This window comes from Pungitius pungitius, chromosome 3 (assembly GCF_949316345.1).
Source record: "Pungitius pungitius chromosome 3, fPunPun2.1, whole genome shotgun sequence".
In the NCBI taxonomy this organism is placed as follows: domain Eukaryota; kingdom Metazoa; phylum Chordata; class Actinopteri; order Perciformes; family Gasterosteidae; genus Pungitius; species Pungitius pungitius.
The window spans coordinates 27082160-27097937 of record NC_084902.1 but is presented as its reverse complement, the minus strand read 5'-3'; the positions used below and the strand labels follow the sequence as shown (position 1 = coordinate 27097937).

General features: G+C 47.7%; 4 protein-coding genes across 4 annotated transcripts; 1 reads left to right on the top strand and 3 right to left on the bottom strand.

Moving 5' to 3' along the window:
* Positions 1–619: 619 nt before the first annotated feature.
* Positions 620–3542, bottom strand: zgc:110699 (uncharacterized protein LOC325371 homolog). Its single transcript, XM_037465650.2, has 8 exons — positions 3457–3542; positions 3270–3347; positions 2556–2612; positions 2390–2463; positions 2145–2283; positions 1651–1744; positions 1400–1471; positions 620–1213 (listed from the first exon to the last, which is right to left on the bottom strand). Exons 2-8 carry the CDS (start codon positions 3319–3321, stop codon positions 1105–1107), a joined length of 597 nt encoding a protein of 198 aa, XP_037321547.1. The 5' UTR covers positions 3322–3347; positions 3457–3542; the 3' UTR covers positions 620–1104.
* Positions 3543–4331: 789 nt separating this feature from the next.
* On the bottom strand, positions 4332–9722 carry LOC119217391 (NADH-ubiquinone oxidoreductase 75 kDa subunit, mitochondrial-like). Its single transcript, XM_037470935.2, has 19 exons — positions 9618–9722; positions 8553–8629; positions 8342–8433; positions 8000–8107; positions 7756–7832; positions 7586–7667; positions 7323–7453; positions 7022–7207; positions 6802–6936; positions 6600–6714; positions 6357–6502; positions 6122–6250; positions 5897–6026; positions 5639–5799; positions 5362–5516; positions 5081–5256; positions 4862–4996; positions 4700–4772; positions 4332–4628 (listed from the first exon to the last, which is right to left on the bottom strand). The coding sequence occupies exons 2-19, from the start codon at positions 8623–8625 to the stop codon at positions 4537–4539; spliced, it is 2196 nt and encodes a 731-aa protein (XP_037326832.2). The 5' UTR covers positions 8626–8629; positions 9618–9722; the 3' UTR covers positions 4332–4536.
* A 215-nt stretch (positions 9723–9937) lies between these two features.
* unc50 (unc-50 homolog (C. elegans)) lies at positions 9938–12992 on the top strand. The gene is made up of 6 exons (XM_037470195.2): positions 9938–10059; positions 10888–11159; positions 11247–11367; positions 11458–11597; positions 11690–11797; positions 12339–12992. Exons 2-6 carry the CDS (start codon positions 10892–10894, stop codon positions 12473–12475), a joined length of 774 nt encoding a protein of 257 aa, XP_037326092.1. The 5' UTR covers positions 9938–10059; positions 10888–10891; the 3' UTR covers positions 12476–12992.
* A 350-nt stretch (positions 12993–13342) lies between these two features.
* On the bottom strand, positions 13343–15591 carry LOC119216919 (inosine-uridine preferring nucleoside hydrolase-like). Its single transcript, XM_037470155.2, has 9 exons — positions 15473–15591; positions 15098–15283; positions 14843–15022; positions 14513–14624; positions 14263–14399; positions 14104–14181; positions 13900–14016; positions 13628–13815; positions 13343–13510 (listed from the first exon to the last, which is right to left on the bottom strand). The coding sequence occupies exons 2-8, from the start codon at positions 15275–15277 to the stop codon at positions 13663–13665; spliced, it is 957 nt and encodes a 318-aa protein (XP_037326052.1). The 5' UTR covers positions 15278–15283; positions 15473–15591; the 3' UTR covers positions 13343–13510; positions 13628–13662.
* Positions 15592–15778: the final 187 nt, after the last annotated feature.

Genomic DNA, 15778 nt, shown 5'->3' with positions numbered 1-15778 from the left:
GCCGAATAATAATGATGATGCCTATGAATCACTTCCTAAACGAGAAACTGAAAGAGCAGAAGCATAGATACTCCTGGCAGAGGAACAAATCAAGCTGACCAAACTGCAGCAAACCAAAGCGAAACTTCAGATCCGCCTCCTAAAAGCAGGGCTTGGAAATGCTGGTCTCTCCTCCTCAGATGAAGAAGAACCCTGAACATTCTTTATTTCGTTAACAATTGGATATTTAGCCATTTTATGTTTTCAAAATATCCACTATGTATTTGTTAATGTATATTTGTTTTTTATTTGTTGTGGTTCAGATGAGGGGTCATAAAAGTAATTATTTAATATAATTATTATTTAATATAATTTAATTAAAGTTAAATTATGAATATTACTTCTACCTGTTCTTTACATAGCCCACATTGTGATATGTTGTCCCATTTAGAGCACTGTAATCCGGATTTGGTAATCTTGAAAACTGTGTATCTGGATCAGAGTGATCCAGTCCAATGTTGCTTTGAAAAACCGGCATAAAAATAAGATGGATTACCTGATCCTGGATAGGAAAAAAGGGGATTTCCAAATGCGGATAATTTTGATTCAGATTAAATGTTTTGAACAACTGGCCCATGTAAATAGCAGCTCTCAGTGTGTGTGTGTGTGTGCAAACAGGCTTTTTGCTGTATATTGGAATGTCTGAGCACATGTAATTATTTATTGAGTGCAGCTGCTTAATCAGCCTGTGATGAGAGAAACCTGTATCTACAGTATGTGTGCTTTCCCCACACACGCAGTGTTCTAGTGTTCTTGTATAAAATAAATATAGGTTTGAAAGGAAACACCATCTGAATGTGTATTTTAGGCCACTTTACTCCAGAAAAGAAGCAGTTTTTCTCCTCTGATAAACTGCCTGAAATCTCATCCAGGCTTTTATAGAGTGAGAGCTGATCCGATACCTAAATCAACCAAAACTGAAAACTTTAGTTGGTCCCATGTGCTTTTGTTTTGTGTTCTGCCAAATCATCCGTTTTACACAGAGACTGTAAAGTTGTGTTTCAAATGTTTCATCTCCATCTCATGACGTGATAAATCCCTTCCACTGATGAACTGTCTGTCTGGTCACCACTGCATGGTCTTGGATCGGGTCAGTTTCCTGGTCAGAGCGTGGCGCACCGTCAGCATGTAGGAGCGGCGGTCCGGCAGAGGACGCTGCTGGTCCAAGACCAGCCTGACGGAGACAATCACACAAAACATCACAACGTGTGGACGCAGTTTATCTGTGTCAATGAATTATACTCAACATACAAACCTATGGAGACAATCTGAGATAATTTAACACATACTATCATATTATTCACATAATACATATTGTGTATCAACACATATATATATATATATATATATATATTTTTACCTGATGAGCTGAAACACAGCTGCTTCTACTGCTAAAACAGCTTCTGCAACGGACAGCTCTCTGAAACCGCACCTACACACACACACACACACACACACACACACACACACACACTCAATATTCAGTTTTGTGTGAATCTTTGGTAGCATTATAAAAACAACATCTCAAATGTCATATTAAAACAAAACAGACAAGTGGGCAAATATAGATTCATTTGTTCAATTAAAAAAAAGAAAATTGCAAACACAAACCTCAACTCCTTGGCCAGTCTCTGTCCTTCCTCTGTTGTCACCTCCCTGCCGATTTCCATGTCCGCCTTATTGGCTACTAGCACTGTGGGCACAACTGCCCCCCCCCCCCCCACACACACACACACACACGCACGCACACACACACACACAGAAATGTGGTGACATTAAACCAGCAAGAGGATGCAGTGGCATGCAGGGGTCACCTACACCCAGCGCGGCCTACCATAAATGGACTACACGTACGTGTGTGTGTGTGTGTGTGTGTGTGTGCGTGCGTGTGCGCGCGACGGTGACAATAGGCAGATATCAGCCGGAGTTAAAGCAGAGCTTCGCCTGAACTTTCAGGGCAAACACACCAAGTGAACACATGGTTCCTCTTGAGATCACAGCGCGGGCTCAGGCGCTCGCGTACACGCTCGTGAGCGCCGATGCTGACGCCAGATTTTTCCCTCCGGTGTCGCCAGAGCCGTTGAAGGTGTCGCGGTTGCACGTACCCAGGCTCCGCTTGGTCTGCTCGATGAGCTTCTTGAGTCGCGGGACGTCCAGGAAGCTGAGGCGCTGGGTGATGGAGTAGAGCAGCAGGAAGCCGTCCGCCCAGCGGATGGATGACTCCAGGGACGCCGCGGCGTTCTCCTGGAGGACAGCAACGGGTCAGAACACGCCGTGCCGGAAGGAGACACCCCACCGAGCAAGGCCTCGCGCCTCTTTTTTTGGGGGGGGCAAATGGGCTCTGTCGTACCTTACAGGCGATATCCAAAATCTCCAGATCGACCGCCTCGTGGTCGAGCGCCCGACTGCACCTGTAGGTGACCTCTGCGGCGAAACACGGGCACGTTTGACTTGAAAGCGCCGCGCGGGGCCCCGTGACTCCTGCCGTGCCAATCAATGTTCCCGTACATATTTACCCTTCTTGTGGTCGTATTCACCGATGAAGCGCTTGGTAATGAAACGCACACACAGCGCTGGAGACACAAGACAGACACAAACAAGAGTGACCTGCCAGACGCACACACTCACGAATAACCTTCCGCCACACAGTGAAGACACACAGACACACACACAGGTTTCCTCTGATCTGCAGCCTACAGCATGTTGTTGCATCCTCTTACTCGCTCTACCTGCCGTGTTTAAACAGAGCAGCGGACGGGGTCTGCACGGCTCGTCTCTGTATTTCCTCTTGGCAGGACACACCAGGGGGTTATTTAGGCCTGTTTTATTTGAGCCTTCACGGCTGAAGAAAGCACTGATTCAAAGGAACTAATATTATAATAGTCTATTGGGGATATGGTTATAATCCACAAAACAAACCTTTTTGAAATAAGGTTCTAGACTATTCCATCTTTTATGATATATATCATTTATAGGGAAATCGTGACTCATGAATGATCTATTTTTCTCCCCATGGGAGAGTTTGACAGAAGCCAGGAGACGGAGGTGTTCATCGTCAGACATGTGCTAACTTTCCATATTTAGGCAAAAGCTTGTAGACCGTGATTCAACCCTAAACTTGACCTCATTCATTTGCCAAACTGCGGGAAAACTTTGACCCCTATGACCTAAGCGACTGTCACATCATCCAAAAGGTGCACGTTTTCAGCGTATTGAAGGTTGTAATTTACCTGTTTTTCCAGTGTTGTGAGCTCCCAGGATGAGGAGTTTAACTGGAACCATCTTCCTCTTGGGTCCAGTGGGTTATTCTGCCGACAAAAAGAAAAATGCGTTGTACTACACCACAGGTGGCAGGAATACCGACCTGTGTGTAGAAATAATGTCCAGATTTGGAGAGGTGTAAAATAATGAACTCACCGTGTTGTGGATACTGAGCAGAGTGACAAGATGGGACTGTGCTCGCTCTCTCTCTGCTTGTTTGGTTATGAGCTCTCTCTCTCTCTCTCTCTCTCTTTGGGAGAAGTTGATGACAAAAGCCATTCTGTCTGGATGAACTGGTCCAACCCCTCCAATGCCCCTTTTTTGGATCTATTCACACCTTTAAGCTCTTCTATTTAGGGGGGGGGGGGTGTCTCAATGACCCAAAAACGTACCCTGAATCCTGAGCAATCGGTCCCCAAAACCCTCATTTGACTTGTAGTTCCTCTCTAATTGCTCACACAAAGTTCAGTTTCAAAATGTCCAGTGAGCAGTCGTTTACTTTAACAAAAGCAGGTTGTGTATCTTGCTCAAAGTACTTTAATGAGTTGAAGCACTTTGGTTTTAAAAAGGCAGTTATTTCACATTTTGAAAATGTGCCAATTGCGTGGCGTCACTCGCTCATCCAACTCTCATCGTGAAATGGAATTTCCCCAAAATGAAGTACAACTTTTATTAATGATCCACTGTGCAGAAACACCGTGCAGAAGCAAACAGCTCGTTAATCCTGCAAAGGCCGCTTTCTTCCAGAAGCCAGATTTGAGCATACGATCCAAGACACTATTTGGCAAACACTGTCTGGAAATTTTTTAAATAAAAATAAATAAATAAAATCTGACGTTTTAATGTGCGAGACACTGCAGTTCGATTTTTATTTTCTGTCGCAAAGGGGGGGGGGGGGTCCTGAAACACACGATTACATTTGACATATGGAAAAAATGTCTAACGACATTCCCGATGGACGGATAAAAGATGTTATGCGACGACCTGATTTGGAACTAAAAATAGCGTAAACAAACACCACTCAATCTGGGATCGAGACATTTGTAAGATTTTATTCATATTTCACACATTTAAAATTTCTTTCTTTCTTTATACACTTTGTTTCCCCGACAAAGCTCGACGAATGAATAGTGTAGCACAAGCATCCAGGACAACTTTAAATTAAGGAGCAACACTGAGTTTGTTGGAGCAGTGTGCCGTTTGAGGAGGGAGCGTCTAAAAAAGGCACCGCGGCGCTCAGCACACCGACGGCTCGTCCACAGCGGCGGCACCCTCCGTCACGGCTTTCACGCATTTGGCCATCGTCTGGGAGGCCCTGCTGATGGAATCTGGAGGGAGGCGGGGGATTAGCGCTTCATTTCTACGTTTCAATATTCTTGCGTTTTTTGTTAATGCTTACCCGTCATGTAGAAGTCCGCTGCCGTTAGCTGAGGCGGCACCAGAGGCGTCGCCACGAGGTCCTGCTTCACCAACTGCAAAACAAAACCAGAGAGATTAATTCCCCATTAGCCCCCCCCCCCCCCCCCGAGTCCATCCGCGGCTGTGTTCCTTTGGCGCCTACCTGGGCGAGCTCGTTGGCCTGCTTGAAGTAGTTTGCCTCCTCCACGTCGTCGTAGCGCACCAGGTTGGGAGCCACCTCGGCCAGCCTGGATCGGACCTCCTCCATGGAGTCGTAGGGCAGCGGGGCGCCCGCCAGCTGCAAGACGCGCACAGACATTACAGACAGAAGGAAAAAAAAAAAAAAGACCGGTTCTAAATTTGCGTGTGGCTTCCTGCTTACTTCCGATAGGGCCCTGATGATCTTCCAGTCCTCTCTGGCCATCCCGGGAGCGGTGACCGCCACCCGCGTGTGCTGGCTGCGGCCCTCGGTGTTGACGTACGTGCCGTTCTTCTCCGTGTACGCGGCGCCGGGGAGGATGATGTCCGCCATTGGTGCCCCTACGTCACCGTGGTGCCCTGGGGGGGTGGGGGGGGGTTGAAAAAGGATCCTCTCAGTGTAGTCGCACTCTCACGGTTGCCATTGATTGTGTGTCTGCGCGTGCGCTTTGTGCGCGCGTGTACCCTGGTAGACGATGAAGCTGTCTTTGGGCAGGTCGGCTCTGGTGATGCAGCCGGCGTCGGCCCCCATCAGGAACAGCACTTTGGGCGGGTTCGCCCTGATGGCGTCCACTCCGGCCTTGTAGCCCAGGTCCAACGCGGCCACCTGACTGGCCACTCTGCTCCCACAGAGACACACAAAAGAAAGAGCAGGGGCCGCATCAACAGAGGCTGGACGACTTTGAAACCCGCCCAACTCGACACGCAAACCGATTTGAAGTCCGCTGCGGCCTCGTTGTACCTGTGCAGCACGTTGAGGACTTTCCACCCCTCCTCCACGCCGCTGCTGGCCCTGGCGTTCTGGGCTATGGTGGAGACGGTTCTCAGTATGGCGGCTCCGTCTTCTCTCTGCAGGGCGCTGCTTCCGACGACCACTACCGGGCGCTTGGCGGCTGACAAGACCTGCAGGCGGGGAGGGGAGAGGAACGTTTCGGGTGAAAGCCGCCAGAATAACATTTAAAAAAAAAAAGAAGCATCCAAGGCGTCGAAGCCCAGTTACCTGGCAGAAGGGGTGCGTGCCGTCTGCCAGCTCCTTCAGCACCGAGGTCTCCTCTCCCAGGTGGTCGTAGGCGAAACTCAGATCCACGTTGTGACCCACCATGGCGACGCGCAGCTCATTGTGAAGCCAACTGACACGGGAGGAACAGAGGAAAAAAAACAAAACAAAAAACATTGTTTACTATATTAGTTCAGAATCAAAAAAAAGAAGAACAACGGAGTTCACCTCTTGCGGATGCGGGCGTTGAACAGCGGGGCCTCGTAGCGCGGGTTGGTTCCTACGAGCAGCAGCAGGTCGCAGTCCTCGATGCCGGCGATGCGGGAGTTCAGCAGGTAGTTGGAGCGCAGGTCGGTGCTGCGGGGGAGGGGGGTAGGGGGGGGGGAGAACAGGAGTTGACTGCTGTGCAACTGAGGAGCTCTTAAAGCGGAGTGCTTCTTCGCGTCGTGCCACCACGTCTTACCCGGCCCCCGACATGGGGAAGACCTCCTCGGTGCAGAGGTTTTCCGAGTCAAGTCTGTTGAGAAGGTCTTTGAGGGACACCAGAGCTTCGGCGTCCGCCATCCCTCCGACGATGGCCGCCATCTCGCTGCCCTGGACGCTCTGGAGCTGCACAGACACCACGACGGGAAGCGTGAGGCACAAGGAAAAGGCGCTTTCTAAATAAACCAAAGGAAGATTCAAAATAGAAGAGAAGGACACGTACTGCTCCAGCGACACGAGAGAGAGCGTCCTCCCAGGTGCTGGGGATCAGCTGACCGGAGCTGTTCTTCACCATTGGTTGGGTCAACCTCTGCCTCTTCAAACCGTCGTATGCAAACCTGAGGGCACACATTTGGGGGAATCTAGTATTTATTTCCCGGACGGCGTATCCCGTGATAAAGGAGCGAAATGTCCTCCGTCCTCACCTGGTCTTGTCAGAGATCCACTCTTCATTGACGTCTTCGTGCAGCCTGGGCATCACCCTCATCACCTCGCCTCCTCTCGTGCTCACCAGGATGTTGCTGCCCACGGCATCCAGCACGTCGATCGACTCGGTTTTTCTGCAGAGACGAGAGGAAGTTGCAGAAACGCTGACTGAACACCGCACGTCGTGATGGCCAGGTACGCTGCACGACCCGGTCCTACCTGGTCTCCCAGGGTCGCGCGGTGAAGGCGTAGGGTTTGGAGGTGAGCGCTCCGACGGGACAGACGTCGATAACGTTGCCCGACAGCTCTGACATGAACATCTTCTCCACGTACGTCCCGATCTGCAGGTTGTTGCCTCTTCCTGTGGTTCCCAGGTCTTCGACGCCTGCGATCTCACTGGCGAAACTGCAAGACACAAAACACAGGAATGCATGGACGTGCTGTCAAAGGGCCTCATATGATACAGTAGCAGCCATCGGGTACAGTACCCTCCTCCTGGAGATGTTTCTGGTGCTCTTACCGGACGCAGCGCGTGCACTGGATGCAGCGGGTCATGATGGTTTTGATGAGCGGCCCGATGTTCTTGTCCTCCACCGCTCTCTTCCCCTCAGTGAAACGACTGCGGTCTGAACCAAACTGCATGGACTGATCCTGAGAACGCAGCAGGCAGGAGCGTCAACACCTCAGAAAATAGTAGGAAGGGTAGTTCGCTAGGTATTTAGAATGAAGGTGAAGTCCTGAGCCAAAGTATTTGTTTAGACCTATTTTATAGTTTAGACGTACCTGCAGGTCACACTCTCCTCCCTGGTCACAAATGGGGCAGTCCAGCGGGTGGTTGGCCAGCAGGAACTCCATCACACCCTCTCTGATGAGAGACACACACAAGTTCATCAAGCAAGTTTCAATTGTGTATTTTCTTTGTTTGAATCATATGCAAATATTTTCACTTGTACCTGGCCTTGCGTGTCTTCTCTGAGTTGGTGAGGATGTTCCAGCCCTTCATGACGGGCATGGCACAGGCTGCTACCGGCTGAGGGGCGCACACACAATTAGACGGGAGCGATGCAAGCATTTACAGCTATACTTGTGGTGTCTAGTCTGATGTTTAAAACTCAGAATGTAATTCAATTTAATACATTTTCAGCCAAATGGCTACCAAGTGTTCTCCCTGGTGACCAATCGGATGCACTGGGTTACCTTTGGAGCTTTCTCGATCTCCACCAGACACATACGACAGTTTCCCGCCACCGAGAGGCGCTCGTGGTAGCAGAACCTGGGGATCTGGATTCCTGCCTTCTCGCAGGCCTGATGGGGAAAAGAACCACTCAAGATGAGGCAGGAAATCCTTCAAGAAATCAAAGAAGTATCCAAGAATCCGAAAAACACAAAGCAGGCTCGGGTCCACATGTCCACATTTAAAAAGGACAAGGATGGATCAGGACAAGTCACCACTAAAGCCTAGTTTATGGTTCGCATACCGACACTAACTGGACGAAACATCTGTGCATGTTTGCAGTAAAATCATCTGGTTTTCCTTACCTGCAGCACAGTGGTTCCCGGCTCCACCTCCAGTGGTTTCCCATCTACAAACACCTCCACCATGTTGCTGGCCGCACGCACCGCAGTACGCACTGCAAGTAGGAATACAAAAAAGGTCAAATGTATTTTTAGACGAAATGGAACGTAAATGCATCAGAAAGTGAACGTTTCTTCTTCTTCTTCCCTATGAAGACACGGAGAAGAGTCTTACCGGTGTTGGGGGCAGCCAGGCTGCTCTTAGCAGCTCCGGCTAAAGCCCGGCCGACGTGTGGCAGTCGCAGCATGACACTGGGAGACGAAAACAAAAAGAAAGCAGTCAACATATGTGCTAATTTTACTCTGATATTTGGAGTATTTTATATAGCAGATCAAATTTCTGTTGATGTACAACTGTGAACTTTCAGCTCAACCAGCGAGTCGTAAGAGAGTGTTGAGAAGTAAGAAAACATGTGTGGCAGATTCTTGTGGTCATGCTTTCTTTAAGTATATAATCTTTAAAAAGGTTTGTTGGGGTACACCTCTGCACCCCTTTTCTCTACAAGGTAAATTAAAGTTTAAATGTCTGGGATCCAGTTTATGTTTTCTGTTTCAACAAAATCTCAATGTAATAATTAAGAGGTTGTAAATTAAAATGAGCAGTATGCAAAATCAGAAGAGCATTAAATAATAACATTACATGTTCTTATACAGCTCAGCTTTTATGCGAGGTGTAGCAGGTTTAGGTGGGTGGGTGTTGATAAATGCAGAAAGCTTTAACATTTCGTTGAATGTGATCTTAAGATTACATTTATTCTATACATTTTCATGCTCAAATTTCGCAAACTATAGGTTGGGAGATTTAACTTTGATTATTTTTAAGATTAGGAGTCTAAAAAATGACTTTAATATTTGATTCAATGTTCAATGCCAGCTAACTAAGACAGTTGTCATTGTCAACAACAACAAGCGACGCTTTCACTAAAAGATGGCGCTATCGTTCCCGGGAGACGAAAAGCAGACATTTGGAAACATATTGCCATAAACACGTGTCACACTCGTTTATCCACGATTCACCAGCTATGTGGAGATGAGAGGAATCACGTAACACGGACCTCCCGATGCAGACCCGTTGCTTGCAGGCTAACCGCGTTAGCTAAGTGAACCACTCAAGGACACGGGCATTGCAATGTTAAGAGTGGGCAATAAGGTCAAGCACATTCCTCTACTCGGGGTTTTGCGATTAAATAACAAATAGCCTTACACGCCAATAACCGCATAAGGGGATTGTTATTCTTACCTTTCGCTATTTGGCCTTCTTGACCAGAACAGCGGCGATATCACTCGTACTACCAGTCAAATAGCTATGGACAATTAGCGGATGCAGCGTAGAAGCCCACTTCCGTTTAAAATGAGGTATGAAACCTTCGCAATAAAATGGTTATATCATCACGTTCTAAACATATAACTAACCACATCTGACCATATATTTACCTTCAGTCATGCTTTATTTTAGTTTAAATCATGTAGAGTATTAGATCACTGAGGGAGTAGAGATCATTTTTTTATTTTGTACTGAAGGAAATCCTCATTTTTCTTTACTACATTTCCCAGGGTGCACCGGATGACACCGGAAGTTTCGACGTGTTCATTTTCGCGACAGTTCAGGAAGCGTCAATAAACAGCTACATAAACGAGCAAGAGTTGGGGCTTTCTCCTGTTAAGGAGTGCAGCATAAACAGGTGAATATTATTCACAGTAAACACGTTTGGCTGTAAAGCTAATTAAAAAGAGTTGGCGATTACCAAGTATATTACAGATACAAATGGCCAGGCCTCCCCATGTTATTAAACTAGTTAGCAGCAAGCTAACATTGACTATTAGCAAACACAACATGAATATGTCGCTGCTTCTTGTGGGTACAATGGATACTGCGCAGTAACAGTAACCGTGTATTTGGTTTATTTAGAATAGGACATATGTTGTATTATGACATTCGATTGAATTTTAATCATATGTGGCATAGGTTAGTTATAGCATCCTCTCTTTTCAAAGCCGTTTGCGAAACAACGTGTGAAGCTGTTGTGTGATAATAGATACTTAAAATAATTTATCAGGATACAATACTGTATGTTTTTGTTAGCGCTCTGTTTAAAAGCATCATGTCAACTCATCAAGGTGGCATTACGCTCACTGCGGGGTGAGTCCCTCACATAGCAGCATTAGAGAAGCTAAGTTATACTTTTTTCTACACATTTATTCCTAAATCTCTCGTATGTAGTCCTAATTAACCACATAGAAGATAGGATACGCTTTCAAGTCTAAAAACTATTAATCTAATCTCTTAAATATGATCTTGCTGTCCTTATTGACACAAATACTGTGGCTTCATAATTGTCAGTGTGAAAATATCCAAGACGACCATCACCTGCAGAGCTTTTACACTAAATAGTTCCTCCTAACCCCAGAAGAAATTGGTTTAGTTGTATTGGTTCGTCTGCATTTCGCTCCTCCTACTCCTTAATTTCCCCACGGTTCCGCCTCTTTTCCTTTTCTCATGTGACGCTCAGCACCATGTTGCCGACCACCTCACCGAACAGCAACGGCGCCCTCGGTTCCGCAGACAACGCGCGCCACACGGCGGGCTTCAAGCGCTACAAGTACCTGAGACGGCTGCTCCATTTGGGACAGATGGACTTTGACTTTGCCGTGTGGCAAATGCTTTACTTGTTCACGTCCCCGCAGAGAGTCTACCGCAACTTCCACTACAGGAAACAGACCAAGGACCAGTGGGCCAGGGACGACCCGGCTTTCCTGGTCCTGCTCGGCATCTGGCTCTGCGGTGAGTCTGCAATCGGGGGGAGAAATGTTGTAACCGGCTGTTGTCACTGTGCTCTGGTGACCAATGGTTTCCTCTATTCCTCTGCAGTGTCGACAATAGGATTTGGCCTGGTGCTGGACATGGGGGTCCTGGAGACTCTGAAGCTGCTGCTGTGGGTGGTCTTTGTTGACTGCATAGGAGTCGGGCTTCTCATATCAACCCTCATGTGGTGAGTCGTGGGTTCGCCTGGTTGAGTAATTGCAGGCCACGTTTTCTCCTTTCTGCATTTGATGCCAGATTTATTCTGCCTTCTTTTCAGGGTTATCAGCAACAAGTACCTCTTGAAACAACCCAGCAGAAACTTTGATGTGGAGTGGGGCTACGCGTTTGATGTTCACCTTAATGCCTTCTACCCTCTTCTAGTCGTCCTGCATTTTCTGCAGCTCTTCTTCATTAACCGTGAGTAGCGTGAGGCTTATTATAGGTTATTATCTGAGGCATTAAGTGGTCTTTAGTACAGTTCAACTTACGGCTTGTTTTGTGTGTTTCAGACATCGTAGTAATAAACTCTGACTGGTTCGTGGGATACTTTGTTGGGAACACTCTGTGGCTGATCGCCATTGGATATTATCTCTACATCACATTCTTAGGATACAACGGTAAGTCCAAGTCAGATTCATTTACTGAAATGTACCAATATTGTAGTGAATAGACTGTTCAGATGGGGCTGGACTTTTCCTTCCTGGCAATATTTGTTTCTGTCCAACACCAAGTGAAAGACCTTTAACTTGAGTATTAGAAAATTTCCATTTATGTGACCTTTCTCAGACATTTAATGGGCCGAATAATTTATCTATTAATCGAGAAAAATAATTGGTCGATTGATTTATGATCAAAATAACATCACAATTCCATCGTGCCTGTTTTTTACTGCCTTTCATGACCAAGATTACAGAGTCCTGGTGTGTTTCCTGCCAAAGCTTGTGGAAGGACATCAAACAGAGCGCGATCGTCCATGTGGATGTTTGGGATGGGAGGGGAGGGGAGGGGTTGGGCGGTTTATTGGGTGAAGTGTTTATTCCCATTTAGGGGTAAAGCAGCCACTAGTTGCCTATAAAGGAGTAGGAATGTGGTGTACTTTTCAATGTGACTTCATAGATGTGTCCACTGATGCCTTCCTCGCATTGTTTCCCAACGCAGCTCTACCTTTCCTGAAGAACACGGTGGTGCTGCTCTACCCGTTCGCTCTGCTCGGACTCGTTTATGTCCTCTCCGTCTCGCTGGGCTGGAACTTCACTCAGGGCCTCTGCTGGTTTTACAAGTACAGAGTCCAGTAGGACCGCCTTGTCTCCGAGGTTGGACACTACTCGGCTCCCAGGCCTGACTCAATACTGCAATCCAACTCGTATCTGGGTGTCAATAATTGATTTCCAGCTCCCCCCCCCCCTCCCATCAACATCTGGATGTGAAGGACGCTGGTGGACACCGCGTGAGCTGGGACGCCGAGCTGGTCGACTGCTGCTCGTCTCTCGAATGGACTCTGCTCATTTTCTGTTTGGCTCTCATGTTGAGCTCCAAAGTCAGTGAACAGTGATGTGTTTGGACTGTAGTTGCAGAAACAGGAGATACAGCTTTTATTGGTGTTCTTTTTTGTATGATTTGTAAATATTCCGGCAGGTTGTAATATATCCACAGACGATTGTTTCTGAAGGGTAAACATTGGCTTTGTTTTCTTTGAGTATAACCCTGTTAATTGAATAGAAAACAGGAGGAGGAACATGGGATGGACACTTTTTTCCCCCTTTGTTTTTTCTTAAAGTGTACATTCCAAAGCACTTCCAATAAAAGGTTTTACTAACTTAGTTTGACTCTGTTTTAGTTTCTGCATCAAGAAAATCCGAGAAGATATTGATGCCTTTGGTTGATGTTCCTGTCCTGTGACATCATAGCTCAAACACGCTTTTGTTACCAGCCATGATGTCATCAGATTTACGTTGTGATGTCTTCATATTTATTATAAACAGAATCACAACCATCAAAAAATACCTTCCAATACATATTTTAAAATATATTTTAAGGAAATATTTCAAATACTGTAAACGCAATATGTATTATGTATTTTAGATTTCGTGAAGGAACCAGTAAATTCCTTCATAGATTATAAACGGTTAAAAATTTCTCGAGGAATTCACAGCCACAGAAAATATGGATGAATAAACGTCTTTTTATTTAACAAGCCAGTCATTTACACTGTAACGGATGGAAAAACCTCCTTTAAATGAGACGACGTAGCTCAACAAGACTCATTACAAACCCTGACAAAGATACTTGACAGGAAATTTGAAACAAGGGATTTCTTCCATTTGGAGTTTCTGTTGAAGAATGACAAACAATGTAATATAACAATATAACGAATTGATCTCATTCTAAGGAATACAACCTCAGAGTTGTTTTCCGGAATATCAACGTCAAAAAAATCAAAGCATCACCTCCGCATTCCCCCGTTTAGAAGAAGCCGGCGGCATCATTTCAGCGCGTTCATCAACAGCTGCTTGAACCTCTCCAGGTCGATGCTCTTCATGACGTGGACCTTGTGCTTCTTCTTCAGCAGGTCCATGTGGTCCAGCACCATCATGCCTCGGGCGTGCTTCCCTTCCAACTCCACCGTCACCGCCACCTGGACGGTTGGATGACAAGAAGATGCGCTGAGGCGTCTCCGGGACCTTTCTGCCGAAAACGGGCCGAGCGGCGTCCTTCAAACCTCCTCGCTCTCCGTCACCAGCGCGTCGTCGATGGCCGCAGCCAGAGCGTAGGTGTCGCAGGTGTTGAACCCGGGTCCCGACACCAGCTCCTTTTGATACCGCTCGGTCTGGACCATCTGCGCGGGAAACAGTGACATTTTATCCTCTTTTTTTTATTTTTTATAAACAGGTTTGTTTTGCGTGAATTCAAGAGCCGCCCGTGCCGTTCTGGTGTGGAGGGAGATCTTCTCCATGAAACGGGCCTTGTCGGTGTCCTGGGCCAGCCAAGCGTTGCAGAAAGACTGAGGGGGGGGAGAAACAGGAAGTAAGTCTGGGACACCGACGCTCCATGCGATTGCTCTCAAGTGGTGGCGGTTACGGACCCACGGCAGGCTGTTCCTGCAGGTGAACTCCCACGAGGCGATGTAGGTGGGGCAGGTGAACCGGTCCAGCACGATGTAGGCCGCCTCGGGGTCAGCCACGAAGTTGAACTCCCCGCACACGGTGGTGTTGCCCCTGGCTGCACGCACGCACGCGCACACACACGCACACACACACACACCCACACGCCGTCATCATCCCGTATAGAGAGGAAAACACACACGGTGGATCCGAACCCTGCAGACGACCCACATTCCGTGTTTCCTCCCATGATGTAGAGTGCCTTCAGGTTCTTGGGGAAGGAAGGGTTCAGCTGTGCAGCGAGGGCCAGGTTGGTGAGGGGCGCCGTGGCAACCAGGCTCACCTGCGCGCAGCACAGGTGAGAGGGACACGTCAGCTGCAGTTCATCATGAAATCGTGCAGCATGCATGAATATTTTCAATCTAGATACATAGGTGTTTCTACTCTTTCCATTTGCGTCTGGTTTCTTTAAATAAGAGTGCATGCATAACACACACACTATATATATACACATATAGTAAAATATACAATATTCATCGACAGTCACAAAGTCCTCCCCACCTCTCCAGGGTGCTGGTTGGCAATCTTAATTAAGGCCTGCGCAGCACTCCTCTTCTGCAGCAGCTCCAGGCCCGGAGCGTCGGGGTCCGGGGCGTCGCCCAGCCCGTCCTTCCCGTGGAAATCTCCCGCGTGGCGTTGGATGCCCAGCACTGGCCCCGAACAGCCGCGGTACACCGGGATCTGAGGAGCGTCACGGGGTTTTAGCACGAGGCCGTCGCCTTACATCACGCGCCTGTCACACCGCGCGTTCCTTACATCCAGCCGGCCGCAGGCCTTCAGCACGCGCAGCGTGTTCCTGCAGGCGTTGTCCAGCTTTGTGTTGCCGTGGCTGCAGGTGATCCCCAGGATCTCCACGTTGGGGGCCGCGAGGGCCATCATGATGGCCTGAGCGTCGTCCACGCCGGTGTCCACGTCCAGGATCAGCTTCTTCTTCATTTTGTCCTAAAGGGAAGGAGGGAGGAGGAAGTGGAGGAGGAGTACTCACAGGAAAAACCTGTTCTCTACTGTGTGGGCCAAGCACCCTCATTGTTGTTGGTAAAAATAAAAAAAAGTCCTAGCCTAATTCAATTTACAGAGATGAGTTTACAAAGCACGTCGGTGCAGCGTTTGAAAGCAGAGAGATGAACTTACCAGCACCAGAACTCGATCCTCTTCTAACGTCCGCTGGCGAGTCAAACCTCTCTGTGTCTGTGTGTCTTATACAGGAAACAACAAAAGACGGGCGCTTATGTAACACTAAAGAGCATGACATGGACAAGTGGGATGGGCCAACGGGAGCCTAGTTGAGGTCGGTTGGTTGTTGTTGACTCGAAGGAAGCAGGCAAAATTGTGCCTGAGGGAAGTAACACAATCTCTTGGGGTTTTATGACAGTGTTTAGTCTCCTGCCTCTAAAGAAGTGTTTCATTTTAGTCCCCGTTTAATTGCTTGTCGTGCTT

Bases quoted from the DNA above. Each gene is read 5' to 3' on its own strand.
- LOC119216919 (XM_037470155.2), bottom strand. From the start codon at position 15,277: ATGAAGAAGAAGCTGATCCTGGACGTGGACACCGGCGTGGACGACGCT. The intron at 14,400-14,512 runs GTGGGTCGTCTG...GCGTGCGTGCAG, and splicing joins CATGGGAGGAAACACGGAAT to CCAGGGGCAACACCACCGTG. The intron at 14,182-14,262 runs GTCCGTAACCGC...CCCCCCCCTCAG, and splicing joins GCAGGAACAGCCTGCCGTGG to TCTTTCTGCAACGCTTGGCT.
- zgc:110699 (XM_037465650.2), bottom strand. From the start codon at position 3,321: ATGGTTCCAGTTAAACTCCTCATCCTGGGAGCTCACAACACTGGAAAA. The intron at 1,745-2,144 runs GTACGTGCAACC...GGGGGGGGGCAG, and splicing joins GCAGACCAAGCGGAGCCTGG to TTGTGCCCACAGTGCTAGTA. The intron at 1,472-1,650 runs GTTTGTGTTTGC...GTGTGTGTGTAG, and splicing joins AGACTGGCCAAGGAGTTGAG to GTGCGGTTTCAGAGAGCTGT.
- LOC119217391 (XM_037470935.2), bottom strand. From the start codon at position 8,625: ATGCTGCGACTGCCACACGTCGGCCGGGCTTTAGCCGGAGCTGCTAAG. The intron at 7,668-7,755 runs GTACAAGTGAAA...GTCTCTCATCAG, and splicing joins GAGAAGACACGCAAGGCCAG to AGAGGGTGTGATGGAGTTCC. The intron at 6,715-6,801 runs GTGAGGACGGAG...GTGTGCCCTCAG, and splicing joins TGGATCTCTGACAAGACCAG to GTTTGCATACGACGGTTTGA.
- unc50 (XM_037470195.2), top strand. From the start codon at position 10,892: ATGTTGCCGACCACCTCACCGAACAGCAACGGCGCCCTCGGTTCCGCA. The intron at 11,598-11,689 runs GTGAGTAGCGTG...TGTGTGTTTCAG, and splicing joins GCAGCTCTTCTTCATTAACC to ACATCGTAGTAATAAACTCT. The intron at 11,798-12,338 runs GTAAGTCCAAGT...TTCCCAACGCAG, and splicing joins CACATTCTTAGGATACAACG to CTCTACCTTTCCTGAAGAAC.